Below are 26,640 nucleotides of genomic sequence, written 5' to 3'. Positions count from 1 at the left end.
TGACATCGTAATGATTGATCGTAAGTCTGGTTTTACTAGACCGATTTACGCCATTGGAAGACACACATGCAGGCAGTGTGAAGTCTGCACCAGCTAATAATACTGTAGACCGTGTATCTGCAGGCTTTGACTCCTGGGACTTAAACATGGCAGATTAGATGCCCTAAAACTTCCTGCATCTTTTGAAAGTACTACAAATTACTGAGCTGTCCGTTCACTAGACCTGCGGTTGGAACAAAATGCTTTTTGCACCCAAGGCTTGAACTTGGGAACTGAAGAAAATGATCTACGATATTCGAGGTCAAGGCGACTACAACATTTCCTTCCTTTTTCTTTACAGAAAAACTTAGCAATTTTTGTTTTTTATGTTTAATTTCTGGACAAACATGCTAGTAAAAGCTTTAGACTAGAGATGTCCGATAATGGCTTTTTTGCTGATATTACGATATTGTCCAACTCTTAATTACCGATTCCGATATCAACCGATACCGATATATACAGTCGTGGAATTAACACATTATTATGCCTAAATTTGTTGTGATGCCCCGCTGGATGCATTAAACAATGTAACAAGGTTTTCCAAAATAAATCAACTCAAGTTATGGAAAAAAATGCCAACATGGCACTGCCATATTTATTATTGAAGTCACAAAGTGCATAATTTTTTTTAACATGCCTCAAAACAGCAGCTTGGAATTTGGGACATGCTCTCCCTGAGAGAGCATGAGGAGGTTGAGGTGGGTGGGTAGGCGGTAGAGGGGGGTGTATATTGTAGCGTCCCAGAAGAGTTAGTGCTGCAAGGGGTTCTGGGTATTTTTTCTGTTGTGTTTATGTTGTGTTACGGTGCGGATGTTCTCCCGAAATGTGTTTGTCATTCTTGTTAGGTGTGGGTTCACAGTGTGGCGCATATTTGTAACAGTGTTAAAGTTGGTTATACGTCCACCCTCAGTGTGACCTGTATGGCTGTTGACCAAGTATGCCTTGCATTCACTTGTGTGTGTGAAAAGCCGTAGGTATTATGTGACTGGGCCGGCACGCAAAGGCAGTGCCTTCAAGGTTATTGGCGCTCTGTACTTCTTCCTATGTCCGATACCGATAATTTCCGATATTACATTTTAAAGCATTTATCGGCCGATAATATCGGCAGCCCGATATTATCGGACATCTGTACTTTAGACACATTTTAGAGCAATGTGCCATTTGAACACGGTTACACTTCAGGGTCTTCCGCTTTACAATTAAAACCAAAGAAATGTTATTTTCAAACAATAAAGAAGAAATCTTATAACTTTTTGTTTAACCGCTGTTTTTTCGGAGCTAATTTTTTAGCGGCCCGCAGCACAGTCGTAACCATTCCAATATCAGGATGCTCGCTTTTTTGAAATTGTGCAGGTATACACCTCTGCAGAAAATATTTTGTTACCTGACAAATAATACCTGTGAGTATGCTAGCCTTTTTTAGCTAATTTTGTAGGTATACACCTACTAATGCAGGCTATTTTTTTTAAATAAATTGTTCAAGTACACACCTTAAAGCGGGAGTTGGCAACAAGCGGCTCCCTAGAGCTTTTTCAAAAATGTGTGAAAATAGAAAAAGATAGGGTTAGAATATATAATATGGTTTCTGTAGGAGGACAAACGTGACACAAGCCTTCCTGATTGTTAAAAATCCAACTGTTTATATTAAACATGCTACTCTATAGAGAGTATTTGGCGAACGCCGTTTTGTCCTACTAATTATGGCAGTACATGAACTCACCGTAGTTTGTATACATGTACAACTTTGTCCGACGCTGCCACGGAAAGACATTTTAATGCCACTCCTTCTTTGTCTCATTTTGTCCACCAAACTTTTTATGCTGTGCGTGAATGCACAAAGGTGAGCTTTGTTGATGTTATTGACTTGTTGGGAGTTCTAAACAGGCATATTTGGTCACTGCACGCTAATCAATGCTAACATGCTATTTCAGCTAGATGTGTGTACATATTGCATCATTATGCCTCGTTTGTAGGTATAGTTGAGCTAATTTAAGAAGAAAAATGCATTTTTAGGGTTCCAGGAATCTTTTAAAAGTCCCACCCAGCTGGCACACTGCAAAAACTGAAATCTAAGTAAGATTAAATATCTCAAATAAGGGTGATATTTGCTTATTTTCTGTCTGATAAGATCCTTCTTCTCACTAAGCAGATTTTATGTTAGTATTTTACTTGTTTTAAGGGTTTTGGTCCTAAATGATCTCAGTAAGATATTACAGCTTGTTGCTGAGATTTTATGACCTATATTGAGTAAAACATGCTTGAAACTAGAATATCAACTGATGCAAAGCTGTGTCATTAACACTCACAAGTATAAAACTACTTTTTTAAAGTAATAATTTCTTACTTCAAGCATGAAAAAAAAAAATCATGATGCAGAGCGCATATCATTATGTCAAGATAATGGCACTAGCATTTACTTAATTTAAGAATATTTTTCAACAAATTGAGCAAAAATGTTGTTGTTTTTCTACCAAGAAAAGTGTACTTGTTATTAGTGAGAATATACTTATTTTAAGGTAGTTTGGGGTTTATTTAGGTTAGCTAATTTTACTTGTTTTGGAAAGTCTTGACAAGCCGAATTTTCTTGTTCTATTGGCAGATAATTTTGCTTATTTTAAATAAAATACCCCTAATTTTTGTATTATTATTTTTTCTTGTTTTTGAACACTGACTTTTTGCAGTGCAGGAACTCCGAAAAGTTCTCTGAAGAACTAAATTTACCCGGGTAGTTTGTGTTGGAAAAACAGAGGGAAAATGGGAACATTTCTGTTAAAAGTTCCTGCAGTGGAACTAACACATGTTGTTTCATAGTGTACTGAGCCGGTTTGCCAACCTCTTATCTGTCCTTCTGACTGACTTCCCTCTGTGTTAGCTGTGTTGTTTAAGGTGGAACTAAAGAAGTGTGCCGTTACAGCTTTGCAGGTCCGATTTAGCCATGGAAGTCTGCCCTCTGTCACTTTTACATTGGCTATCTTTCGCATGCATGTGGCGCACACAGACAATATTGCATTTTCACTTCATGTAGCCTCAGGTTTGCTGATTGCATATTCCACATTGTGCTCGCTCTACGCTGGTAATTTCACACACCCGCAGTCAGCCCCAAGGTAAAGATGTGAGAGATGAGTCTCTCTGTATGCTGACACTTTTTGGGGTTTGATGAATAAATGGAAGGCGGCTGCTTATCAAATTATTGAACACCACACCAATTAGCTATCCAGTTCTACCGAGTACAAATTGTTGTTCTATTAACCCCCTTCTTAATCCTTTTGTTTACTGCTTTTTAAAGGGACGTCAATCAATAACTATGAAACCTTTTTTTTTTTTACTTTTAAAGGACATCATTCTTTATACACTGCAACAATCCATTCATTTTCTCCAGGACACTTTTTGGTGCACACACACACACGCACACACACGTTCCCCTCTGAGTGAGGTGGGAGTGTGATGCTTCACAGAGCATGTCAATGGGAAAATGACTAGGGAGAGATGGCTAATGATACAGCACAAAAATACACAGAAGTTTGGCAAAAAAGAAATTGCATCCCTCAGTAGAATTGGTTTTGGTTTATTGCATTGCCTTGTGGCGCTATACACTAATTTATCTTACATGTATTGCCATCTGTATCTCCTCTCCACTTATTTAACCTCTAATAGGGAACCTATCTATCTGTCTAACAATAATTCCGTAGTTATTATCTGTAATTAGCCCCTTTTTTTTTCCGTTTACTTGTATATGAGGTATGTGAGTTTCGGGACCAAAGCAGCAAATCCGCAAAAAGATCCTGCTGTGTTTGCGTCATTAGAGGCGAGAGTTGTGGCAGGATAAATCGTGGTTACTTCATCATGACAACGCACCTGCTCGTACTGCCCTGAGCAGCCAACAGTTCCTGCCCGACCGGAACATGCTCATGCAGGAGCAACCTCACATCAAAGAGAAGGCTGGGAAAGTGCAATAAACACCAGGAGGATTATTGCAAACAGGAACATTTGTTGTTTGGATTAGTATGGACTGAAATTACTGCCAAAACTCCACAAACACACAAAAATGTTTTTACACACGCCCAACGATTCGCGAGTAAATACAACTATATTTCTGCAAATGAAAATACGATTCGCAAATAAAACAAAAACAATTGTATTCAATTAAAAAAGCAATTCGCAAGTATATTAACACTTTTCTGCAAGTAAAAAAAAGATTTGCAATTTAAAAAAATGTTTTCTTCAAATATAAAATGTATTTGCAATTTAAAAACAAGTAATTAAAAAACGATTCGCAAGTAATAAATTAAAAGATTATCTCCAATTAAAAAACGATTCGCAAGTTTAAAAAAAAAAAAAATTCTGCAAAGAAAAAAATAATTTGCAGTAAAAAAACAATTTTTTGCAAGTAAAAAAGATTTGCAATTAAAGAAAAACTATTCTATTCAAATAAAAACGATTCACAAGTATATTAACAATTTTCTGCAAGTACAAAAAAATGTGCAAGTTAAAAAAAAAATGTCTTCAAGTAAATAATTGATTCGCAATTTTTAAAAAAAATGTTCTGCAAGTTAAAACGACTCGCAAGTTTTAAAAAAAAGTCTTCAATTAAGAAACGATTGGCAAGTGAAAACAATTTTCTTCAATTAAAAAAATATTTGCAAGGAAAAATAACGATTCTCTGAGTAAAAAAAGGATTCGCAAAAAAAAACAATTTTCTGAAATTAAAAAAAATGATTCGCAAGTGTAATTACATTTTTTTGCAAGTAAAAAAAGATTTGCAATCAAAGAAAAATTATTTTCTTCATATAAAAAAAACCATTCACAAATAAAATGAAAAAATGTCTTCAATTAAAAAGTAAAAACAAAACAATTATCTGCTAAAAAAAACTATTTGCAAGTTTAAAAAAAAAAATTATTAGCAGTAAAAGAAAAAAAATTCTGCAAGTAAAATAACAAATTGCAAGTAAAAAAACAATTTTCTTGAATTTAAAAAACAAATTGCAAGTATGATAACAATTTTTTTCAAGTTAAGACTTACACAGTAATATTCCACCCTGCGTGGAGGGGCACGGGACCCATTCAAAAATTAACCCTCAGGTCATGTCCGCACAAACAAGGACAGCTTCAAAAACACATATTTGGGGTTAAAACGAGCTCCGTCCACACAAGTGCAGTTTCAAAACACATACACCTGCTGTCATGCACATTTTCTCCAATCAGAAGCCTGTTTGCAAAAGTCTGCGTTTTTAAGGGCAAAAGGATGCATTTGCATGTGGACAAGAGGCCTAAACGTAGTGATAAGTATGCGTTTATCAATTATCTGTGTTTGTGTAGTAATGGTCTGAATTAGTAAACGTATTATCTTATTTCACTGAATAAGAAGGGACTTACAGTGCTAAAATAAATAAATTCTAACTAAGAAATTTGAGCTAGATTAATAATAAATAATCATTTCTTTAAAAAATAAAAAAAAATTATAAAATGAAAATAAAGCTTTACCACTTTAGTCCTAATTTTTGCACTTAAGAAACTTCTCTATGACTTTAGCTCCAGACTTCTTCTTTTTGTTTGATATTGCCATTGCTGCCACAAGTGGGGGAAAAGTGTATTACAACTGAGTACCGCTGCAGATATTTTTGGGCGGCCCAGTAACGAACACTGCGGTAGAATAATTAAATTGCTCACTTTAAATCAAATGCACTCACACAATCTTTCAGTCTGCCATTTAGAGCGTTATGGACTCACCCTCATCAAGACACCTGATCAGCTACCCGTGTAATTATTTCTTGTTTCAATAAGTACGTGTGCCGCCAATGTACGTACAAAATGTAATCGTCCAAAAATTAAATATAGTCTTTAGTCCGTAAATGATGGTATTCAAATCAAAATATGTTTAATTAGGGGAGGTGACGTCAGTCACTTTTCTTCTTTAGTCTTTAAGATGAAGTCGTTGAAAACCGTGCAGCTTCTTCCTAACTCTGCGTTGTCCTGATGCAGGTGGAATGTGGTGGGCATCCAGGGCTCACTGATGAGCTACTTCACCGAGCCAATCTACTTCTCCAGCATCATCCTGGGAAGTCTTTACCACGCCGACCACCTCTCCCGGGCCATGTACCAGCGCATCGCAGACATCGAGGACCTGCCCCAGCAGTTCACGCTCAACAGACCTCTTCTCAGCGGTGAGACATTCCAGCAGCTTCTTGAGCACCTCAGCTTTAAATTGTTTATACGGGGGCCATGGCTGCTGTTTTAATAGCATTTTCTTAACTTTACATTCCTACATTAGCGGTAATCCTGGGCTGCTGAATAATAATAATAATAATAATAATACATTTTATTTGTAAAAAGCACTTTACATTGAGTAAACAACCTCAAAGTGCTACAGTGTATTAAAAAAATAAATAAATAAAATAAAAAGATAATAGAAAATAAATAAAAATAAAAACTAGAACAGCCAAATAGCTAAAACTATTATGCATACATCTAAAAAAAAAAAAAGGCTTTTTTAAAAAGAAGGGTTGTTATAGACTCTTTTACACTTGAAAAGTGTTTGTTTATCTTACAAATAAATATAGCCACTAATAGCACTTCACTTTTTCCATATTTTGAATGGAATATATACACTACCGTTCAAAAGTTTGGGGTCACCCAAACAATTTTGTGGAATAGCCTTCATTTCTAAGAACAAGAATAGACTGTCGAGTTTCAGATGAAAGTTCTCTTTTTCTGGCCATTTTGAGCGTTTAATTGACCCCACAAATGTGATGCTCCAGAAACTGAATCTGCTCAAAGGAAGGTCAGTTTTGTAGCTTCTTTAACGAGCTAAACTGTTTTCAGATGTGTGAACATGATTGCACAAGGGTTTTCTAATCATCAATTAGCCTTCTGAGCCAATGAGCAAACACATTGTACCATTAGAACACTGGAGTGATAGTTGCTGGAAATGGGCCTCTATACACCTATGTAGATATTGCACCAAAAACCAGACATTTGCAGCTAGAATAGTCATTTACCACATTAGCAATTTATAGAGTGTGTTTCTTTAAAGTTAAGACTAGTTTAAAGTTATCTTCATTGAAAAGTACAGTGCTTTTCCTTCAAAAATAAGGACATTTCAATGTGACCCCAAACTTTTGAACGGTAGTGTATATTATTCCAAAATTTTATAAAAAAAAAAAATTTCCTCAAAATTCTACACACAATACCCCTTAATGACAATGTAAAAAACATGTAGAAATGTTTTGACATTTTTGCATATTTATTAAAGAAAAATAATAATAATACAAATAAGAAATCACATGTACATAAGTATAGTTTTAATGTATTTGGGGATTGTTAACAAGTTTCTGGACGACCACTCCACCCCATAATAATTTGTTATAATTATAATGTCTTCTCTGTCGTCCAAAAGTTGTAGTGTTTCACACTTGAAAAGTGTTTATCCATCTTAAAAATTAATTTATTTTTCCATAGTTTGTCATGCAATATATATTCATTCCGAAATGGAATCAATTAATTTTTGTCCTCAAAATTCTACACACAATACCCAATACATATAAGTATGACTGCAATGTATTTGGAGGTTGCTAACATTGTTAAAAAGTTGCTGGACGACCGCTCCACCCCATAATAATTAGTTATAATTACAAAAAGAAACGCAACCAAAGTTTTCCTTATTGTCCGCTGTCTTCTCTGTTGTCCAAAAACTGTAGACTGTTTTACACGTGAAAAGTGTTTATCTATCCTAAAAAATAATGTATTTTTCCATATTTTGTCATGCAATACATTTTTATTCCGAAATGGAATAAATTCATTTTTGTCCTCAAAATTCTACACACAATACCCCTTAATGACAATGTAAAAAACATGTAGAAATGTTTGCATATTTATTAAAAAAATTAAATAAATCACATGTACATAAGTAGGACTGCAATGTACTTGGGGGTTGCTAACATTGTTAAAAAGTTTCTGGACAACCGCTCCACCCCATAATAACTAGTTATAATTATAGAAAGAAACGCAAAAAAAGTCTTCCTTATTGTCCGCGGTCTTATCTGTTGTCCAAAAGTTGTAGACTGTTTTGTTAAACACTTGAAAAGTGTTTATCTATCCTAAAAAAATAATGTATTTTTCCATATTTTGTCATGCAATATATATTTATTCCGAAATGGAATAAAATTAATGTGTGTCCTCAAAATTCTACACACAATATCCCTTAATAACAATGTAAAAAAATATATAGAAATGTTTGCATATTTATTAAAAAAGAAAATAAATCACATGTTTGTATAAGTATGACTGCAATATATTTGGAGGTTGCCAACATTGTTAACAAGTTTCTGCATGACCGCTCCACCCCATAATAATTAGTTATAATTACAAAAAGAAACGCAACCAAAGTCTTCCTTATTGTCTGTTGTCTTCTCGGTGGTCCAAAAGTTGTAGAGTGTTTTACACTTGAAAAGTGTTTATCTATCTTAAAAAATAATGTATTTTTCCATATTTTGACATGCAATATATATTTATTCCGAAATGGAATACATTCATTTTTGTCCTCAAAATTCTACACACAAAACCCCTTAATGACAATGTAAAAAACATGTAGAAATGTTTGCATATTTATTAAAAAATTAAATAAATCACATGTACATAAGTAGGACTGCAATGTACTTGGGGGTTGCTAACATTGTTAAAAAGTTTCTGGACGACCGCTCCACCCCATAATAATTAGTTATAATTACAAAAAGAAACGCAGCTAAAGTTTTCCTTATTGTCCGCTGTCTTATCTGTTGTCCAAAAGTTGTAGAGTTTTTTTACACTTTTCATATTTTGTCATGCAATATATATTTATTCCGAAATGGAATAAATTTGTTTTTGTCCTCAAAATTCTACACACAATACCCCTTAATGACAATTTTTAGACATTTTAACATATTAAGTAAAAAAGGAAAATACATCCCATGTATGTATAAGTATGACTGGTATGTATTTGTGGGTTGTTAACAATATGAAGCAATTGTTTAATTTGCATAATTAAAAAAATAAAATAAAATTAGTAAAAAAAAAAACGGGAAAAGCAAAACAAATTAGTTTTCAACTAAAGAATAACTTTCAAACTTTGCTTTTTGTTGGTGTTTTTTTTTTTTTTTATGTCGCAAGACAGAGTCACCTATGAGTGCTTTTGGATGGGTGAAGGGCCAACAGCTGCACCCGGCGGTCATTAGGAGGAGTGCTAATCTGCTTTCCAAAATTCGTCACCAGACTTAATCTACACTGTTTTTTTTTTAAAAAAAAGGATATAGAGTGTAAATACTCCCTAAATATAACAACACAGTCGCTAAGTTGGCAACACTGATCCCTTGTGCTGTGTCTTCTTATGCTCTGGCAGACCAGGTGCATTCTAATGTTGATTAATGAGGGCATCAAATCTTATTGTGGCGATCTGCACACATGTCTGAAGACACCTAATCCAGGAAATAGACGAGATCTATTCCAGGCTGAGACTGTCACCGTCATAAACCTTTATGAACTGTACAAGCAGTGTAGGAGCTGCGAGCACCTCTCCCTCCCTGGATGCTGTCCACCTGGCAAGTAAAGGTGATAAAAAAAAAAAAAAGGAGCAGAATTAAAAGCTTTTTCTGCTCCGCAGAGTTGGGAGCAGTGGGAGGCTGCAGCATGGCAGCCCTGTGGCGTTCATATTGTTTAAATCATTGACTCCGAAGAGTTTATTACACTCACACAGTACAAGGCTCGGGGATTTATGACTTTTATATGTCTCCCATTTAGGCCGGTGAAATAGTGGAGGCCCGTGGCGTTCAGGTGGTGCATGCTGGGTAGTCTCCACTCCGATGAAAGTTCATATCACTTAAATAATATTCTAATTGTGCTTTTATAAATGTGCATACTGGAATATATACGTTTTACATTGCTAGTGTTACATTGTGGTTGCTTCCTTGCTTGGCATTCAGCATCCAGGGTTGGAATTGGGGGTTAAATCACCCAAAAGTGATTCCCGGGCGCGGCCACCACTGCTGCTCACTGCTCCCCTCACCTCCCAGGGGGTGAGGGTGATGGGTCAAATGCAGAGGATAATCTCGCCACACCTAGTGTGTGTGTGACAATCATTGGTACTTTATGATCTTTCTAGTGTCCTATACCAGTGGTACCCAACCACCGGGCCGCACAAGAAATAAAAATTTTTTTTTTTTTTTTTTTTTTTAGTAAATCAACATAAAAAACACAAGATACACTTACAATTAGTGCACCAACCCAAAAAAACTCCCTCCCCCATTTACACTCATTCACACTCATTTGCACAAAAGGGTTGTTTCTTTCCGTTATTAATATTCATGGTTCCTACATTATAGATCAATACAGTCTGCAGGGATACAGTCCGTAAGCACACATGATTGTATTTTTTTATGACTAAAAAAAAAAAAAAAAAATCGGTCCGCAGTTACAAAAAGGTTTGGGATCACTGTCCTATACGATTCGAGTAGTCGAGTACCGTATTTTTCGAACCATAAGGCGCACTATTTTCACACAAAAGGTGCACCAGGTTATAAGGCACATCAAAGGTGTCATTCTATGATCCTTATCTAAATTGAACACGCTTCCTTAGCGGGGGGTGTATGTTGTAGCGTCCCGGAAGAGTTAGTGCTGCAAGGGGTTCTGGGTATTTGTTCTGTTGTGTTTATGTTGTGTCACGGTGCGGATGTTCTCCCGAAATGTGTTTATCATTCTTGTTTGGTGTGGGTTCACAGTGTGGCGCATATTTGTAACAGTGTTAAAGTTCTTTGTACGGTCGCCCTCAGTGTGACCTGTATGGCTGTTGACCAAGTATGCAGTGCATTCACTTGTGTGTGTGAAAATCCGTAGATATTATGTGACTGGGCCGGCATGCAAAGGCAGTGCCTTCAAGGTTTATTGGCGCTCTGTACTTCTTCCTATGTCCGATACCGATAATTTCCGATATCACATTTTAAAGCATTTATCGGTCGATAATATCGGCAGTCCAATATTATCGGACATCACTAGTTGTTTGTTTTTTCTATTCATGAAAAGTTTTTCAATTAGCATTTTCTTGCGTTTTAGCCATTCCAGACGCACGAATGCGCTGGCGATGCCATCCACAGTCTCGCGCGATGAATGTGAAAGTGAAAGAAAAGTGTCAGAAAGTGTGCATATGTTTCTGTTATCTAGATTGCGATTCAGAAAAGGTGTTACAGATTATAGATGTGCGCTGCTGGTACAACACATCGCACACAGGTAGGAGGAGCATGATAACGTGTGCAGAAAATGATGGTCTCCGTGGTAAAAGCCCCGTATGCACGCAAAATCCTCATTTAAATAAGGCGGTCTGCACCGCTTTTCAATTGCACATGCGGTCTTAGTAGATCACGTGCAATACACCCACTCATATTTTTTGCATACGCCGCCCAGAACGTGGTATTTGGATCTTAGTAAATCAGGCCTTTGTCATTTCTAGATGTCATTTTGGGGTCCTTATACACACACAACAATAATACCTGTATGTTGAAGCACTTAGTAGCTTACCAAAGTCGTACTAAAACAATTTGACAGGTTTTTGAGCGCCGTGTGTAATGTTCTATATTCTCAAATGAAACATCAAAGTTTTGGTGTTGCTTGCTTATTAGCAGTACTTGCTTGCGTCATTTATTGAACAGGCGTCAACCTGCAGTCCACCCGTATCCGTCAGAATAATCGTATCTGAGTTATCACAAAACTTTGTGTTGCCGTGAGTTTCCGGCGAGCAGACAAAAGCCGTCTTTGATCCTACCAAGAAGAAGGCTTGTAAAACTCCACTGTGTAGGATGGGAAGCAACATGAAGGTGTTCTGTTTCTTTGATGTATTGGAATCCACGGAAAGATTTAGTTTTGACCCGAGAACTACAAAGCGGAGAGAAAGCAGGATCTGCCCAAGTTCCAGGCATCTCTTCTTTGAACTGTTTTACGACCTCTTCTTTGAACTCTTTTACGACCTTTTCTTTGAACTGTTTTGTAATCAAAGGCGATGGCTGTTTACGACCCCCGTCCCTTTAGAAACAGCTGTTGCCATGTAATCCGGGAAAGTCCAAACAAAAGAGGAGGCGTACAATCTTTCGGCAGAGCGTAGTGACACTGTGCAAGGGTACAGATGTACGCGTTTCTCCTCACTGAGCCAAATTTGATTCTGTCTCTGTTTGATTCCTTTGTTCTTGTGTTGTTTAATAGATGTCATCACCTGACAGTATCTCTTATGTGTGACTGCCATCTACCGGTCACACTTATCATTACACCATGTACCAAATAAAATTGCTTCGAGGTCGGTAAGCACAACCAGAATTAATACGTACATTAGGCGCACCGGGTTATAAGGCACAATGTAGATTTTTGAGAAAATGTAAGTATTTTAAGTGTGCTCTATAGTCCGAAAAATACAATAATTGCTGTCAGGTTCAAACACTGATGACATCAATCAACAGAGACAAAATCAAATTTGGCTCTATTGAGGAGAAACGTCTGGGCTGTACTCTTGTACAGTCTCCACCACGCTCTGACGAAAGATTGTACGCCTCCTCTTTTATTTGGACTTTCCCTGATTACATGGCAACAGCTGTTTCTAAAGGGACGGGGGTCGTAAACAGCCATCGCCTTTGATTACAAAACAGTTCAAAGAAAAGGTCGTAAACAGTTCAAAGAAGAGGTCCCTGGAGCTTGGGCAGGTCCTGCTTTCTCTCCGCTTTGTAGATCTCGGGTCAAGACAAAATCCTTCTGTGGATTACAAAACATCAGAGAAACCGACGCCTTCCTACACAGTGGAGTTTTACAAGCCTTTTCCTTGGTAGGATCAGACAGCTTTTGTCCTCTTGCAGGGCGAGCTGAACTCAACGCAACACAAAGTTTTGTGATAACTTAGATACAATTATTCTGACACTTGCATTTCAGAAAGTTGGTGTCTGTGCGAGTTCTTTCTTTGAACTCCTCCATTTGTTTTTTGCAGGGATAAGCAATGCAGAGGCCAGACAGCCTGGGAAAGCCCCCAACTTCAGTGTCAACTGGACAGTGGGGGATCAGGGCCTGGAGGTGATCAACGCCACCACCGGCAAGGACGACGTAGGCCGAGCCTCGCGCCTCTGCAAGCACGCCCTCTACAGCCGCTGGGTGCGCCTACACTCCAAGGTACGCCCTTCCGCTTGGTAACCCCCTTATTAAAGAAAGACGACAACAATTGCATGAAGAAACTAACCAACGTTGTCAAGGTACAGAGATTATAAACTAAAAACTGTTATTGTTGAGTCCCATCACTTTTTGAGGATACATGGCGAAAAGTTCTTAAAAAAAAAAAAACATGCCAACGCTAGCTTCTCGAAGATCTTGGCACATTTAAATAGATAAATAATAATAAGTAATAATAAGTAAAAATCCTTTATGTATCAGCTAAGACTTGATGCATTTATTATCACATTTAAGTGAATAATGACCGGTTAAATAATTATTTAAATGCATATTCTGGGCACTTTTATATTAAATTTGTTGGCATTTTTTTTTTATTAAAAAGGGTTACTTGCATTATTATTATTATTATTATTATTATTATGATTACATTAGTGCCTAAATTGCTCTAAAATAATGCTGACACTAATATAATTTATCACAATAATTAGCGGGGCAATATATCGTCCATAAAAATGTGTTATCGTCCCAGACCTACTCCTGCTCATACATCTGCTAATCGCTATCTGACAATTAGAGTGCTAATTGCCAGCTATCTGAAATGTTAACAATAATATGATGTAGTTTTGTATTCATATTTTTTTAGGGCTGATAGTATTTTTTATTTTTTTTCCGAGCCAATACAGATACTGAAGACCTATGCCGATAACTTATTTATATCTATTATTGTAGAATATATGTAGAATATATTTATATTATTCATATATTATATATTAAATATATAATATATTATATTCATATATTATATATATTATATATATTATATTATTTATTATTATTGTCTATTGTGAGCGATGTCCCCCACGGATCAATAAAGTACTTTCTATTCTATTCTATTCTATTGTTTTTTAATTGTGGAGTTGACAAACTGTAAGTGTAGATGTATCCTACACAAATATGGCATCACGACTGTAACAGAGCCAAAATATATGAATCAGTGAAGTGTATGGCCTGATTAGGGATGGTATCATTTACATTTTAACTGATACTCGTCTCGTACCAAATCAGTACTTTAAAAATGGTGCGGGTGTTTAAACAGTACCTAAACTGGTAGATAAAAAAATGGAAAAACATGCAATTGTTTGTATTAAAAAACAACAAAAAATATTTGTGGCATTTAAGTTGAACTGACTAGTAATTAAAATACGTCAATTAAATGATAACTATTTCATTAAAAAATAAGCAATTAAATCTACAACAAATTGTCATCATTATTACAGAGACAGAGAACATAGATAACGTGCAAAAATGACTCATTTGAGTTGTAATGTCTGATGGCGATCACTCCAGCAGCACTGAGAGCGGACTAATACCGTATTTTCCGGCCTATAGGTTTAGTTGGATACAAAATATTATGGCCGTTATATAAGCCGCAGGGTTCAAAGCGTGGGAAAAATGTAGCGGCTTTTAGTCCGTAAAATACGGTACCTATACGTAATGTTGCAATTTTCAAATCAAAAGCAATTGACTCAAAAAGTGCTTCAACGTATGTGTGGAGGGAAAGTGTAGTCAGCGCTGCTTGTAGGAGGAAAAGTCACCGCCGCTGTCCATGGTACTGAAGACGAGCACCAGCGGGCAGGGGCGGGGGCAGGGGCGGGGGCATGTGCTGACGGCGAGACACAGCTGGCAGGTGACTAGATTTCACAGGTGGTACGTGTTAATCTAATCATCTGTTGTCTTTAACAGTAGGCAGAGGGAGAGAGAGGATTGGGAGTGACGGCAACGTCACGACGTGCTGAAAAGACATTTTGGAAAAACTTGTGACAAACATTAAAACTTTGTTCAACCTGCACGCTCGGCTCTTGTGCCGTGTCTACGGTGGAGCTGCTAGGAAGCGACTTCCACAGTATGTTAAGTGAGGCTCCACTTTTCCAAAAATGTGCTATCCTAATGCTAATATATATTGACTTTGCTATTGACATGCTACTGATTAGCATTGTCAATTTAAGCTGGTCATTTCAACGCCTCCAAATGTGTTAATGAAGAGTACAACTAAGAAGCACATTACAATCAAACAGCTGGTGTGTAATAAGTACTTGCAGTATTAACGCTTTGTAGGGCGCAACAGACAGCAAAGCCCGAACTAACCAACACGACTACTGTGTTGGCCTTGCAGTTATCCTAATCAGCTCATTTTTTCAATGTTTGATTTTAGTATTGTTGCATCAGACCAGTTCTTCCTCCAAGGGAATCTAAGTTACTGGTCAATCCCAAATTATTTTGATGACATACACTACCGTTCAAAAGTTTGGGGTCACATTGAAATGTCCTTATTTTCAATGAAGATAACTTTAAACTAGTCTTAACTTTAAAGAAATACACTCTATACATTGCTAATGTGGTAAGTGACTATTCTAGCTGCAAATGTCTGGTTTTTGGTGCAATATCTACATAGGTGTATAGAGGCCCATTTCCAGCAACTATCACTCCAGTGTTCTAATGGTACAATGTGTTTGCTCATTGGCTCAGAAGGCTAATTGATGATTAGAAAACCCTTGTGCAATCATGTTCACACATCTGAAAACAGTTTAGCTCGTTACAGAAGCTACAAAACTGACCTTCCTTTGAGCAGATTGAGTTTCTGGAGCATCACATTTGTGGGGTCAATTAAACGCTCAAAATGGCCAGAAAAAGAGAACTTTCATCTGAAATTCGACAGTCTATTCTTGTTCTTAGAAATGAAGGCTATTCCACAAAATTGTTTGGGTGACCCCAAACTTTTGAACGGTAGTGTATATGCTGAGTAAGGAGGACCATCAAGACAGAATTGGAATATTTTCAATTTTATACCAAAGCTTTGGGAGATCAGCTTAACCAATACATTCATATCGGCTGCTCTAGTTGATCTGGCATTCCAAGGTAAATACCAACTTCCTTTCACACAAAGCCAACCCCCATCTCCCCCCTCTCAACGCTGATAAGGGAAAAGAGTAGGTGTTGTATTTCACATTCCTGATGGTTTAAGACACTAAACAGACAATCTGAAGACAAAGAGAGACTGGTAGAATACACAAAGGAAAAGTACTAGATACTATAAACATGGCTATGTAAAAAGAAAGAACTCTTAAACATATCTGCATCCTCCACAGTATCAAAAACAGTTAATATTTATAAACATACACCAAAGTACTGAAACTTGAGTGCTGGTATCGATTCCCAAGTACTGTAAGTCGGTACCGTATCGGTTCAAATGTGATGCCTGGTGTGGTTCTGCACACAAGACATCCGTGTTGATGCGTGTGTCCCTGACCTGTCTCCTCTCTAACCAGCTGTCCTCCGTGTTGCGGATCAAGGCGCCCAAGCCCGCCTCCTACCACGACGGCAAGCAGGCGGCCGGCGAGTACCACTCCGCCAAGATGGCGCTCATCAAGGCGTTCCACAAGGCCGGCCTGGGCGCCTGGGTGAAAAAGCCCATCGAGCAAGACCAGTTCACGCTCGGCTCCTGAGGGGCGCCGTTTTTACCGAGGGATTGTGACCCCCGCCCCCTTCCTCCCCCACTCCTCTAAGCCCCGCCTCCCCTGACCCAGGTTTGAAAGAAAGACCCGCCCGCAGGGGACTGTCCGTGTTTGCACGCACTTTCAATCAACGTGCATCCTTTCTTAAAACATCTGGAAATTGAACCTCGCCGTCGTGTGTTTTCATGTTGTGTTTTTTTTTACCGACACGCTGGGTTGCAACTGGAGTGTGTAGAAGACGTTGTGCGTTTGTGCATGTTTTGTCCTATGAAACCCCCGCCTGCAGACGCACAGGCTGAAGAGAACCTTTCCGTGTCCCTAATCACGACGACTCTGTTCTCAAACGTAGTGACAGATGGAACAAATTAGTAGTAGGAACTAGTGATCTTAGTAACGTTTCTTAAAAACGGCAGAGGTTTTTGGTTAACTTTTGGGAACAAAAGAGAGTTTCATTTGTAGACTTCTGAGTTGTTATCGTGTGTGGATGTACCTTTTAAAAAAAAAAGGGGGAGGGTTTTTAAGTTTTTTATTTTTATTTTTCCTGTCCGTGTTGGCATGTGCGAGGCACAGTAAGGGATTCATATGGCCCCACTCCTGGTGGATATGCTGGAAACGATGGAAAGCGCCACTCTACATAGTCAAAAGTTGGAATTGCAACTGCAGGGGTGTCAAACGTACGGCCCCAGGGCCGGATCAGGCTAAGTTTTGAGTCCGCTAAGTATAAAAATGAACCTGACATTTTTGAATGGAAATAAACGCTGTTCTGAATGTGTCCACTGGATGTCGCAATAGCAATTATTTGTATCGTTGTAGATGATGCTACGTATGTACAAAATAAACCACATGATGTTAGTACATCAGTCGAGGAAAATGATCAAACTACATAAATAATATACTTTAATTTGATTTTGATATAATTTTTTGGTAACACTTTAGTATGGGGAACATATTCTAAACAACAAAGACTTAATTCAAGTTATTTGGACACTAGAGGAACATATTCTAAGTAACAAACTCTTAATTTAGAGTTATTTGGACACTAGGGGAACATATTTTAAACAACAAAGACTTAATTTAGAGTTATTTGGACACTAGGGGAACATATTCTAAGTAACAAACTCTTAATTTAGATTTATTTGGTTAGGGTTAGGGTTAGTAATGGTAAATATGTTCCCCATACTAATAAATAAGGCAGCAATAAGTACTTAATAATGACTAATTAAGAGCCAATATGTTACTAATTAGCATGTTAATAAGCAACTAATTAATGGTGAATATGTTCCCCATAATAAATAAGGCAGTAATAAATACTTAATGACTAATTAAGAGCTAATATGTTACTAATTAGCATGTTAATAAGCAACTAATTAATGGTGAATATGTTCCCCATACTAAATAAGGCAGTAATAAGTACTTAATAATGACTAATTAAGAGACAATATGTTACTAATTAGCATGTTAATAAGCAACTAATTAATGGTGAATATGTTCCCCATACTAAATTAGGAAACAATCTAAAGTTGTCTTTATTTTTAAGTTATCGTGCCGTGATTTTTACCAGTCCCGCCCACTTGGGAGTAGATTTTTTTCCATGTGGCCCCCCATCTAAAATGAGTTTGACACCCCTGCTCTACTGCCATCTGGCGGCTAAAGTGGAGAATGCAAACCCAAATTTTGTCACATTTCACGTGTCGGGTCAACCGCGAGGAATGAGGCCAAATGAATCCCCTTCCTGCTGTAGGTGTGTGTGTGTGTGTGTGTGTGTCTGTGTGTGTGTGTCTGTGTGTGTGTGTGTGTGAGGGAAGAGAACGAACGCCAGCATCTTCCTCAAAAGGCAGCTTTCAGTCCACTTTCTAGATTCGTGCTCGTTTGTGGTTCATGAGGGAGAAAGATGCTCACTTTGTTTTGGTTTTATAGAATGTGTGTTACACTGCGGCGGAAAACACAAAAAAAGATCGGTTGGAATATTTTTGTTTGTATGAAAGTACATACTTGTATTTAAAAAGTACTCACTATGCAAACGTTGCCCGATACGGCGTGTTGATCATATTTACCACACGCGTCCATTTTGATGTCGAACGCTGACGTCGCGTAAGCATGTTCGTTAAAAAAAAAAAAAAAAAAAAAAAAAAAGATGGAGGCGGGTTTTGATATCGAGTCAATACGATACTGGTGATGTGTCGAATGATATCAAAGCATCGACGCCTCATGAAACACAAGGAGCGATCGTGTTCCTCGGGTGTGTGTGTCACTTTAAGGGGAAAAAAAAAAAAACGTGACCGATACAGCTGCTGTGTCATGTGACTGTTTATCAGGAAGCTTCTTCGTGCTAAATGTCGTCGGTTTCCGTCGCCATCATCAAACTAAACGTAGTGACTTTTTTTTAATCCACTAGAGGGCAGATGACCATTCCGAAACATTAACAGTATCAGTGCGGTGTCAATACAGCCAGTGAGTGTGCCACACGCTCATCACCCATCACTAGACGATCCCTTTTACTTCAGTAACTTTATGCGTGTACCTTGTATTAACGATCATGATTGTTAGCAGATGAATTGAGGACATGTGTTGAGCAATATATAAATACAACAATTTGAGACAATGGAACAAAAAAATATATACAGATTTGTAAAAAAAATAAACAACACAAATGTTATGATATACCTGAAAAACAATTCATGCAAGAACAAACGTGGAAATATTGAATTGGGTTTGTGTGTGAAAGACCAACACAAAACAGTGAAGTACACTATTAATAAATCATTTTACATTTTGTGTACACATTTGTTAAGAAGCAGTTCATAGTGAAATTAGTGATAATTATAAAATTTTATATTCAAACATATTTTCTTCTTTGCAAAACAGATCCATCTTACTCTGATGAGATTAAATCGTCATATATTTCTACTTCCAGACAATCAGGAACAGATTATAACTTGCAGTGCTGTCCAAACAGAGGATGGAGTTGTTGAAGTGTGATGATAATCTCCTTCCCTCTCTCACTTACCAACAAAAATGTATTACTACTATGAGTTATAATCATTAAAACAGTTCAGTAATTCGACAATGAGCTCGGAGTTTATGCGTTCACTGCCGATCTCCGGTGTCTTAATTTGTGCGGTATAAAACGAGTAAAACATCAATACAGGTTTTGTTTTCTTTTTTTTTTTTATGAAACCCTCTGCTTTTTGAGAGTTACAATGAACAAATTCATAAAATCACAAGTTGATTTAATGTGACCAGAGGAAAATAAATCCGCCTAACAACTTTTACGCAAATTTCTCCAAAAAAAAAAGCTGCAAATTCAGCATTTTAGGCTGCACAAATCACGAGGAAAAAAAGCCTGCTAATTCAGAGGGGACACAAATTTTCCATCGGATTTATGTTTGGACTTTAACTGCTCCTTTCTGACACGTGAAAATGTTTTGTTAAACATTCTGTTAGAGTTTTGGATTTTATGTTTACTTTCGATAAATGTGTCAACTTACCATGTTTTCTAGACTATAGAGTGCAAGCCACACCCACTAAATAAGGGAAGAAAAAAATATGTTACCATATATTATACGTTGCAAAATGAGTTATTTATACAGAAAGATTTTGTAAATGTTTATTTACATAACTTATTTGTCTCCAAACAGTGTCTGTAACACGGCAGTAAAACGGCTGATCAAACAAAACAGAAGTCATTGTCATTGACTTACCAGCTGCGGAAGATAGCTCTCCAATCAGTTAAACAGACTCAATAAGTTCCCGGTGACATTTTGGTGAATTTACTGAAGAATTTGTGAAACTGAAACAATAGGTTAATCATACTAACACAAACCACTTATAAACATGTTAGCATATTAGCTAACAACGCTAGCTTGATTACATTACGATAGCATGTACAAATATGCATGAAAACACTCCTACAGACATCACACATGGGACTGTTTAGTAAGTATGAATTGTTTTAGTTATATTGTAAAACTCACAAAAGTTGCTCGGAGTGATGAATGTAGAATCCATACGGGTAGAAACTCTATGGACGATTAGAAAACGGAACAGCACTCTACTTTTGGTTGTTGATTGATTGATTACAACTTTTATTAGTAGATTGCACAGTACAGTACATATTCCGTACAATTGACCACTAAATGGTAACACCCGAATACGTTTTTCAACTTGTTTAAGTCGGGGTTCACGTTAATCAATTCATGGTTTAAAGCACTAACTGGAAGGACACTGCAATGCAGTGAGCAAATGTGTCTAAAAGATGGCGCCATAGCCATGTATTGTTTATTATTATTACTACTTTTATTATAGCTGTCAGCGATAAAAACCCATTAATTAGCCACTCGGTCTTATAAGCCGCAGGGTTCAAAGTGTAGGAAAAAAGCAGCAGCTTATAGTTCGGAATTTACGATACTTTTACTAAAGTTTTTACGAATTTGACTTTTGCATGTCACACATTAGTCCTTCAATCGTATGCTTTGTGTTGGTCTTTTCACCAAAAATGTGGAAAAAAATCCAAAGGTAATGAATACTTGTACAAGATCACATCATGATAGTATCAACTTGATACTGATACCATTCTTGGTATCAATAGTATTGATATTTGGATCAGTCCAGTTCCATTATGCTACAGCGTTACACTGAATGTAAAAAAACAACAACTCCGCCTCCACATGGACGCGGTCTGCTTATTTTTTAGTACAAAAGACATTTTAGAATCTACCAAAATAGAAAAAAATGGAGCCCTTATATTGTCATGTCTACAGCAGGGATGTTCAACTAAATAGTTTTGGCGGCCACATTTCCAGAAAACTAACTTCTCCCTTCACTACTAGTCTAAATTTGTTTATTCCGGAAAACCAGCGTCCTCTACAGTAGACATTTGATTTATTTTGTCAGAGTTACAGAAGTGCTCTGCTGTTTTTAAGGAACTTCTGCAAAAAAATAAATAAAAAAAGCTAGTCAAAGATCACCTCTATGACAGCAATTTAGTGTTTTTAAGAATCTGCTGCAAAAGTTTTTTAAACTGGACTAATTGTAATGATGAAAAAGAGAGGACCTAAGACGGAACCTTGAGGAACACCACTAGTATAACGGAAGAAGTAAACAAGCTGCAGCAACACCTTACTTACATGATCACATGATGAAAAATATGTGTAACGGCCAAAAAAAAGGGGAGGACTTTAAAGGGGTGCCTTGAGGAAGGCCTCAGTGATGTCAATCACAAGTTTGCCAGCAAGGTTCAAATGTTTAACACTCTAACAGGAACGTGCTAGAATTTTTATTTTATCCAATCCAATCCACTTTTATTCATATAGCACATTTAAACAACAAAATGTTTCCGAAGTGCTGCACGACAATATTAAAAACAACAGTAAAATATTATCCTTAGCTCCACCAATGACTGAATAAAAACAAAAAAATATATACATATAAAACCAATATAAAATAAATATGATTAAAAACGATTTTAAAGGGTAAAGCCAATTAAAACAGTAAACAGAAATCAACATTTTAAAAACACAGAGGACCGCAGTTTAGATAGTTTAGTTAAGTTTAGTTAACCTGCTCAGTGGCCTTGTGGTTAGAGCAGGGGTCCCCAAACTACGGCCCGCGGGCCGGATACGGCCCCCCAGCGTCCAAAATCCGACCCGCGGGAAGTCCCAAGTAAAAAAAAAAAAAAAAAAAAACTATTTTTTTTAATTTTTTTAATTTTTTTTTTTAATTTTTATTTTTTTATTTTTTTTTTTTTTTTAATTTGTCCTTACCAGTCCATTTTCTACCGTCTCCTAGCCACTCAGGCAAATCATATTGTCTAAAAATGCATTTTTACCATCGACAACGTGACATGCAGCAAGTGCGCTCTTTAAGTCAATTAGTGCGCGAGGAATATATATGTATGAATACATTATATATATATATATATATATATATATATATATATATATATATATATATATATATATATATATATATATATATATATATATATATATATATATATTTATATATATATATATATGTATATATACATACACACATATAGACACATATACATATATACATATATACACATATACATATATATATACATGGACATATACATAGACGTATACATATATACACACACATATATACACATTTACATTATATATATATATATATATATATATATATATATATATATATATATATATATATATATATATATATATATATATATATATATATATATATATATATATATATATATATATATATATATATATATATATATATAGCGCGCGCGCGTGACCCCCAGCCAAATTGTTTTACCCCAATGCGGCCCCGGAATCAAAAAGTTTGGGGACCCCTGGGTTAGAGCGTCCGCCCTGAGATCGGTAGGTCGTGAGTACAAACCCCGGCTGAGTCATACCAAAAACTATAAAAACGAGACCCATTACCTCCCTGCTTGGCACTCAGTATCAAGGGTTGGAATTGGGGGTTAAATCACCAAAATGACACCCGGGCGCGGCCACCGCTGCTGCTCACTGCTCCCCTCACCTCCCAGGTGGTGGAACAAGGGGATGGGTCAAATGCAAAGGGTAATTTCACCATGACTATCAGTGGTACTTTAAAAAAAAAATGTATTTAAAGGGTTTTTGGTCCCAGGACTACGCTGTAGCAGAATGAAGCCTTCACTGATCCGTAGAACATAGACAGATGTTGTTGTTCCTCATAAGTCCGCTAGATTCAAACTGTCAGGGGGAAAAAATAAAATAAAATCAACTCCCAGAATACTAAAAAGTATTGAATGGTTTGATAAAAAATACATTCGATGTGATTGGTTGACTTTTATCATGTTGCCGCCAAAAACAAAACAAAAAAAAACAGAAAAGTAATTGTGTCGAGTCAGCGCAATAGTCCTAGCTCCGTGGTTCTCAAACTACTTGTGTCTCCGAGTGCCACCATAACGACCTACATTAAAATACAGCAGCGTAGTAGGCCTAAGTATTCGTTAAAAAACAAGGCGGAGGTTTTATTTTAACAAGTATTTCTGGCCACTGCAACATTTACACACAGTTTGAACAGTAACACTGTGTTTGAATATTTGAGGACGTGATTCTTTGGCGTACCACCAGGTGGCGTACCACGGTTTGAGAATCACCGTCGTAGATGGCCGTTGTCAAGTCCATGTCTACTTCTCTGTGTGTGTGTGTGTGTGTGTGTGTGTGTGTGTGTGTGTGTGTGTGTGTGTGTGTGTGTGTGTGTGTGTGTGTGTGTGTGTGTGTGTGTGTGTGTGTGTGTGTGTGTGTGTGTGTGTGTGTGTGTGTGTGTGTGTGTGTGTGTGTGTGTGTGTGTGTGTGTGTGTGTGTGTGTGTGTGTGTGTGTGTGTGTGTTCTGGCAATGCTTACTTAATGGGGACATGGCTCTGTTTACGCAGTCACCTTTAAGGGACCTCTGAAGGTATAGGGACAAAAAAAAACAGGTCCCCTAAAGCAGACCTGGGCAAATTAAGGTCCGGGGGCTACATGCGGCCCGTTGAGCTTTTCAATCTGGCCCGCCGGACATTCCCAAATAATTTTTTTAGATCTTCAAGATGGAAAGTGTAGCTGCCATTATGATGTGCAGTCATGTTTTTTAATTCTAATGACTGTTAGTCTTCAACTATACAAAGTATTTCAATGGTTGGAATCTGCGCTTATGGATGATATACCAGTTACTATGGTAATCTAATTAGTTACTATGGTAATCTACATCACAGCAGCTCAGACGAGGCACCAAGCAGTGTGGGCGGGAAGCGTTTCCACAGACGCGGAAGGAGATTTTCACAACAAAGTTCTAAAGCTTAGTGATATATAGAATAGAATAGAATAGAAAGTACTTTTTTGATCCCTGGGGGAAATTCAGCAAATATCAGATGTATCAGACTGTAGGTGGGTTTATTTTGTACCCTTCGAGTTCGTATTTTACTGTTTGTTGCATTTTTGTTGCGTTTCACTTGATCGAAAGGGGGTGTGACGTTCATATTTTGTCAATATTCAGTGTTTTATCGTTCATAGAAAAATGTAAATTTCCATTACGTTTTTTAAGGCGGTCTGTCAGTAACGTTTTTAGCATTCAGTCAGACATTATTGTGAGGTTTTATGTTAGTGTTCCTAAAAATAGATATACCGGCCCCCTCTAAATGTGGCCCCCCGAGTCAAAATAATTGCCCAGGCGTGCCCTAAAGGGAAACCTTTTTAAATGATAGTCAGATCCATTCTGAAGATGCCCAAGTGATGTTTAAGCTTTGGCCCATTAAACATGTTTACTGGTTAGTTTGAGTGTGAGACATTTGCACAGCAGCCCCCTTGTAGCTGGTACATTTAAGTCAGGGGTGTCCAAACTTTTTCCACTGTGGGCCGCACACGGAAAAATTAAAGCATGTGGGGGCCATTTTGATATTTTTCATTTTCAAACCATAACAAAATATATGGATTTTTAATTTATTTTACCTTTAGGGGTGCCGGGGACCATAAAGTGTCTAAGTCATTAAAATGTTAAAAACAAGTCAAATTATTACTATTTTTTTATTATTTAACACTTACAGTAAATCTCTACAGTATATCAACTTCAGGTTGATATAAAATTTTAAAAAATCAAAAAGGTTTTATGCCTTTTCTGTCAAGACAACTTTGTTTTTTATAATAAAACTGAAATATGCAGTATTTCCCCCACTGCCCAAAACAATCAGAAAGCAATGTTTGATGTGAAGTAATTAGAGCCTTAAAAACATCAATAATGCAAGACACCGTTGATATTAATTCATTGTTATTTTTGAGTAATCACAGTGAAAAGATAAATAAAATCCCATTAAATATATTTAGGATACAAAAGGTGCCCCACTCAAAGTGATACATTTGTAATAGTTTTTTTTTTACTTTCAACACTTAAATTACGAGATCAACTTCAGATATGTCTGTCGATTTTACGTTTGAACTATTATTTTGTTTGTTTTATGCTCTTTTGTCAAAGAAAACGTTGATGTTTTTGGTATGGCAACCACACAATATATGCAATATTTTCCACATAAAACATTTTAAAGTGAAATATTTTAAATAATTGGAGCCTTGAATAGGTCAATAATTCATTATAACATAGATTTTTTATTTATTTTTTTAAAAAAAAATTTTAAGCAATGGCAAAAAAAGAAGAATAAAGATAGACAAAAGGAAAAAAAGCAGCCTGCCTGGCAGCTTTGTGTCAACATTGCAACTTTTTCTAGTTAATGTTTATTTTTTTATTTTTGCAATAGCATTTCCAGAATGTGTGGCGGGCCGGTAAACAATTAGCTGCGGGCCGCACTTTGGACACCCCTGCTATAAGAGGACAGCTGTAGTGCTGCATTCTGAGGATCATGTCATATTTAATTTGAACTTTTGTTTTTATTTTTAAATGGTCCTCAGTAGTCACGTACAAATGTGTGTGAATTATGCAAAATTATTTAAATTTGGTCCCCATGAACCATATTAACTCTTTTTTCCCCAGTAAGAATGATCAGCACATTACTTCATCAATCCAGACTTTTAAAGACGTGTATGAGCTAACTGGGCAGTGACCATTTCACCTATTTTTTTTATACCTGTAGAAAGGCTGGTCCCCACAAGTGATGATCAAAAACTTGGTCCCCATTCCAAATGATAACCAGTATGTGTGTGTGTGTGTGTGTGTGCGTGTGTGTGTGTGTGTGTGTGCGTGCGTGCTCAGGCTGCATACTCTGGAATCTTCACCAAAGATGATCCATGTGTGTTTGATGTTGTTTTGTTCTTTTTGGTGGGGTTTATTCCTAATCTGCTCATCATCCTTCTAATTGTTTCCAAACAAACAAAAAAGAGCTGACTCCCCCAACATGGCCGCTGACTTGTTTGTAAATAAGGAACGAGGTTGTGTATCAGATCTTCAACGGTTCGTC

The 26,640-nt window shown here is 36.9% G+C and overlaps 1 protein-coding gene across 2 annotated transcripts in view; it reads left to right on the top strand.

The window, feature by feature from the left end:
- Positions 1-22,393, top strand: part of adarb1b (adenosine deaminase RNA specific B1b) — a 408,325-nt gene extending 385,932 nt beyond the window's left edge. For both annotated transcript variants that reach the window (XM_062067621.1, XM_062067620.1), the window contains 3 exons: positions 6,019-6,200; positions 13,025-13,203; positions 16,527-22,393. In XM_062067621.1, coding sequence (XP_061923605.1) covers positions 6,019-6,200; positions 13,025-13,203; positions 16,527-16,703 — 538 coding nt within the window. In that variant the 3' untranslated portion in view covers positions 16,704-22,393. The remainder of the gene's footprint in view (positions 1-6,018; positions 6,201-13,024; positions 13,204-16,526) is intronic.
- The last annotated feature ends 4,247 nt before the right edge of the window (positions 22,394-26,640 follow it).

Source organism: Entelurus aequoreus, linkage group LG13 (genome assembly GCF_033978785.1).
Source record: "Entelurus aequoreus isolate RoL-2023_Sb linkage group LG13, RoL_Eaeq_v1.1, whole genome shotgun sequence".
Lineage (NCBI taxonomy): Eukaryota > Metazoa > Chordata > Actinopteri > Syngnathiformes > Syngnathidae > Entelurus > Entelurus aequoreus.
This window is presented reverse-complemented; position numbering and strand designations above follow the sequence as displayed.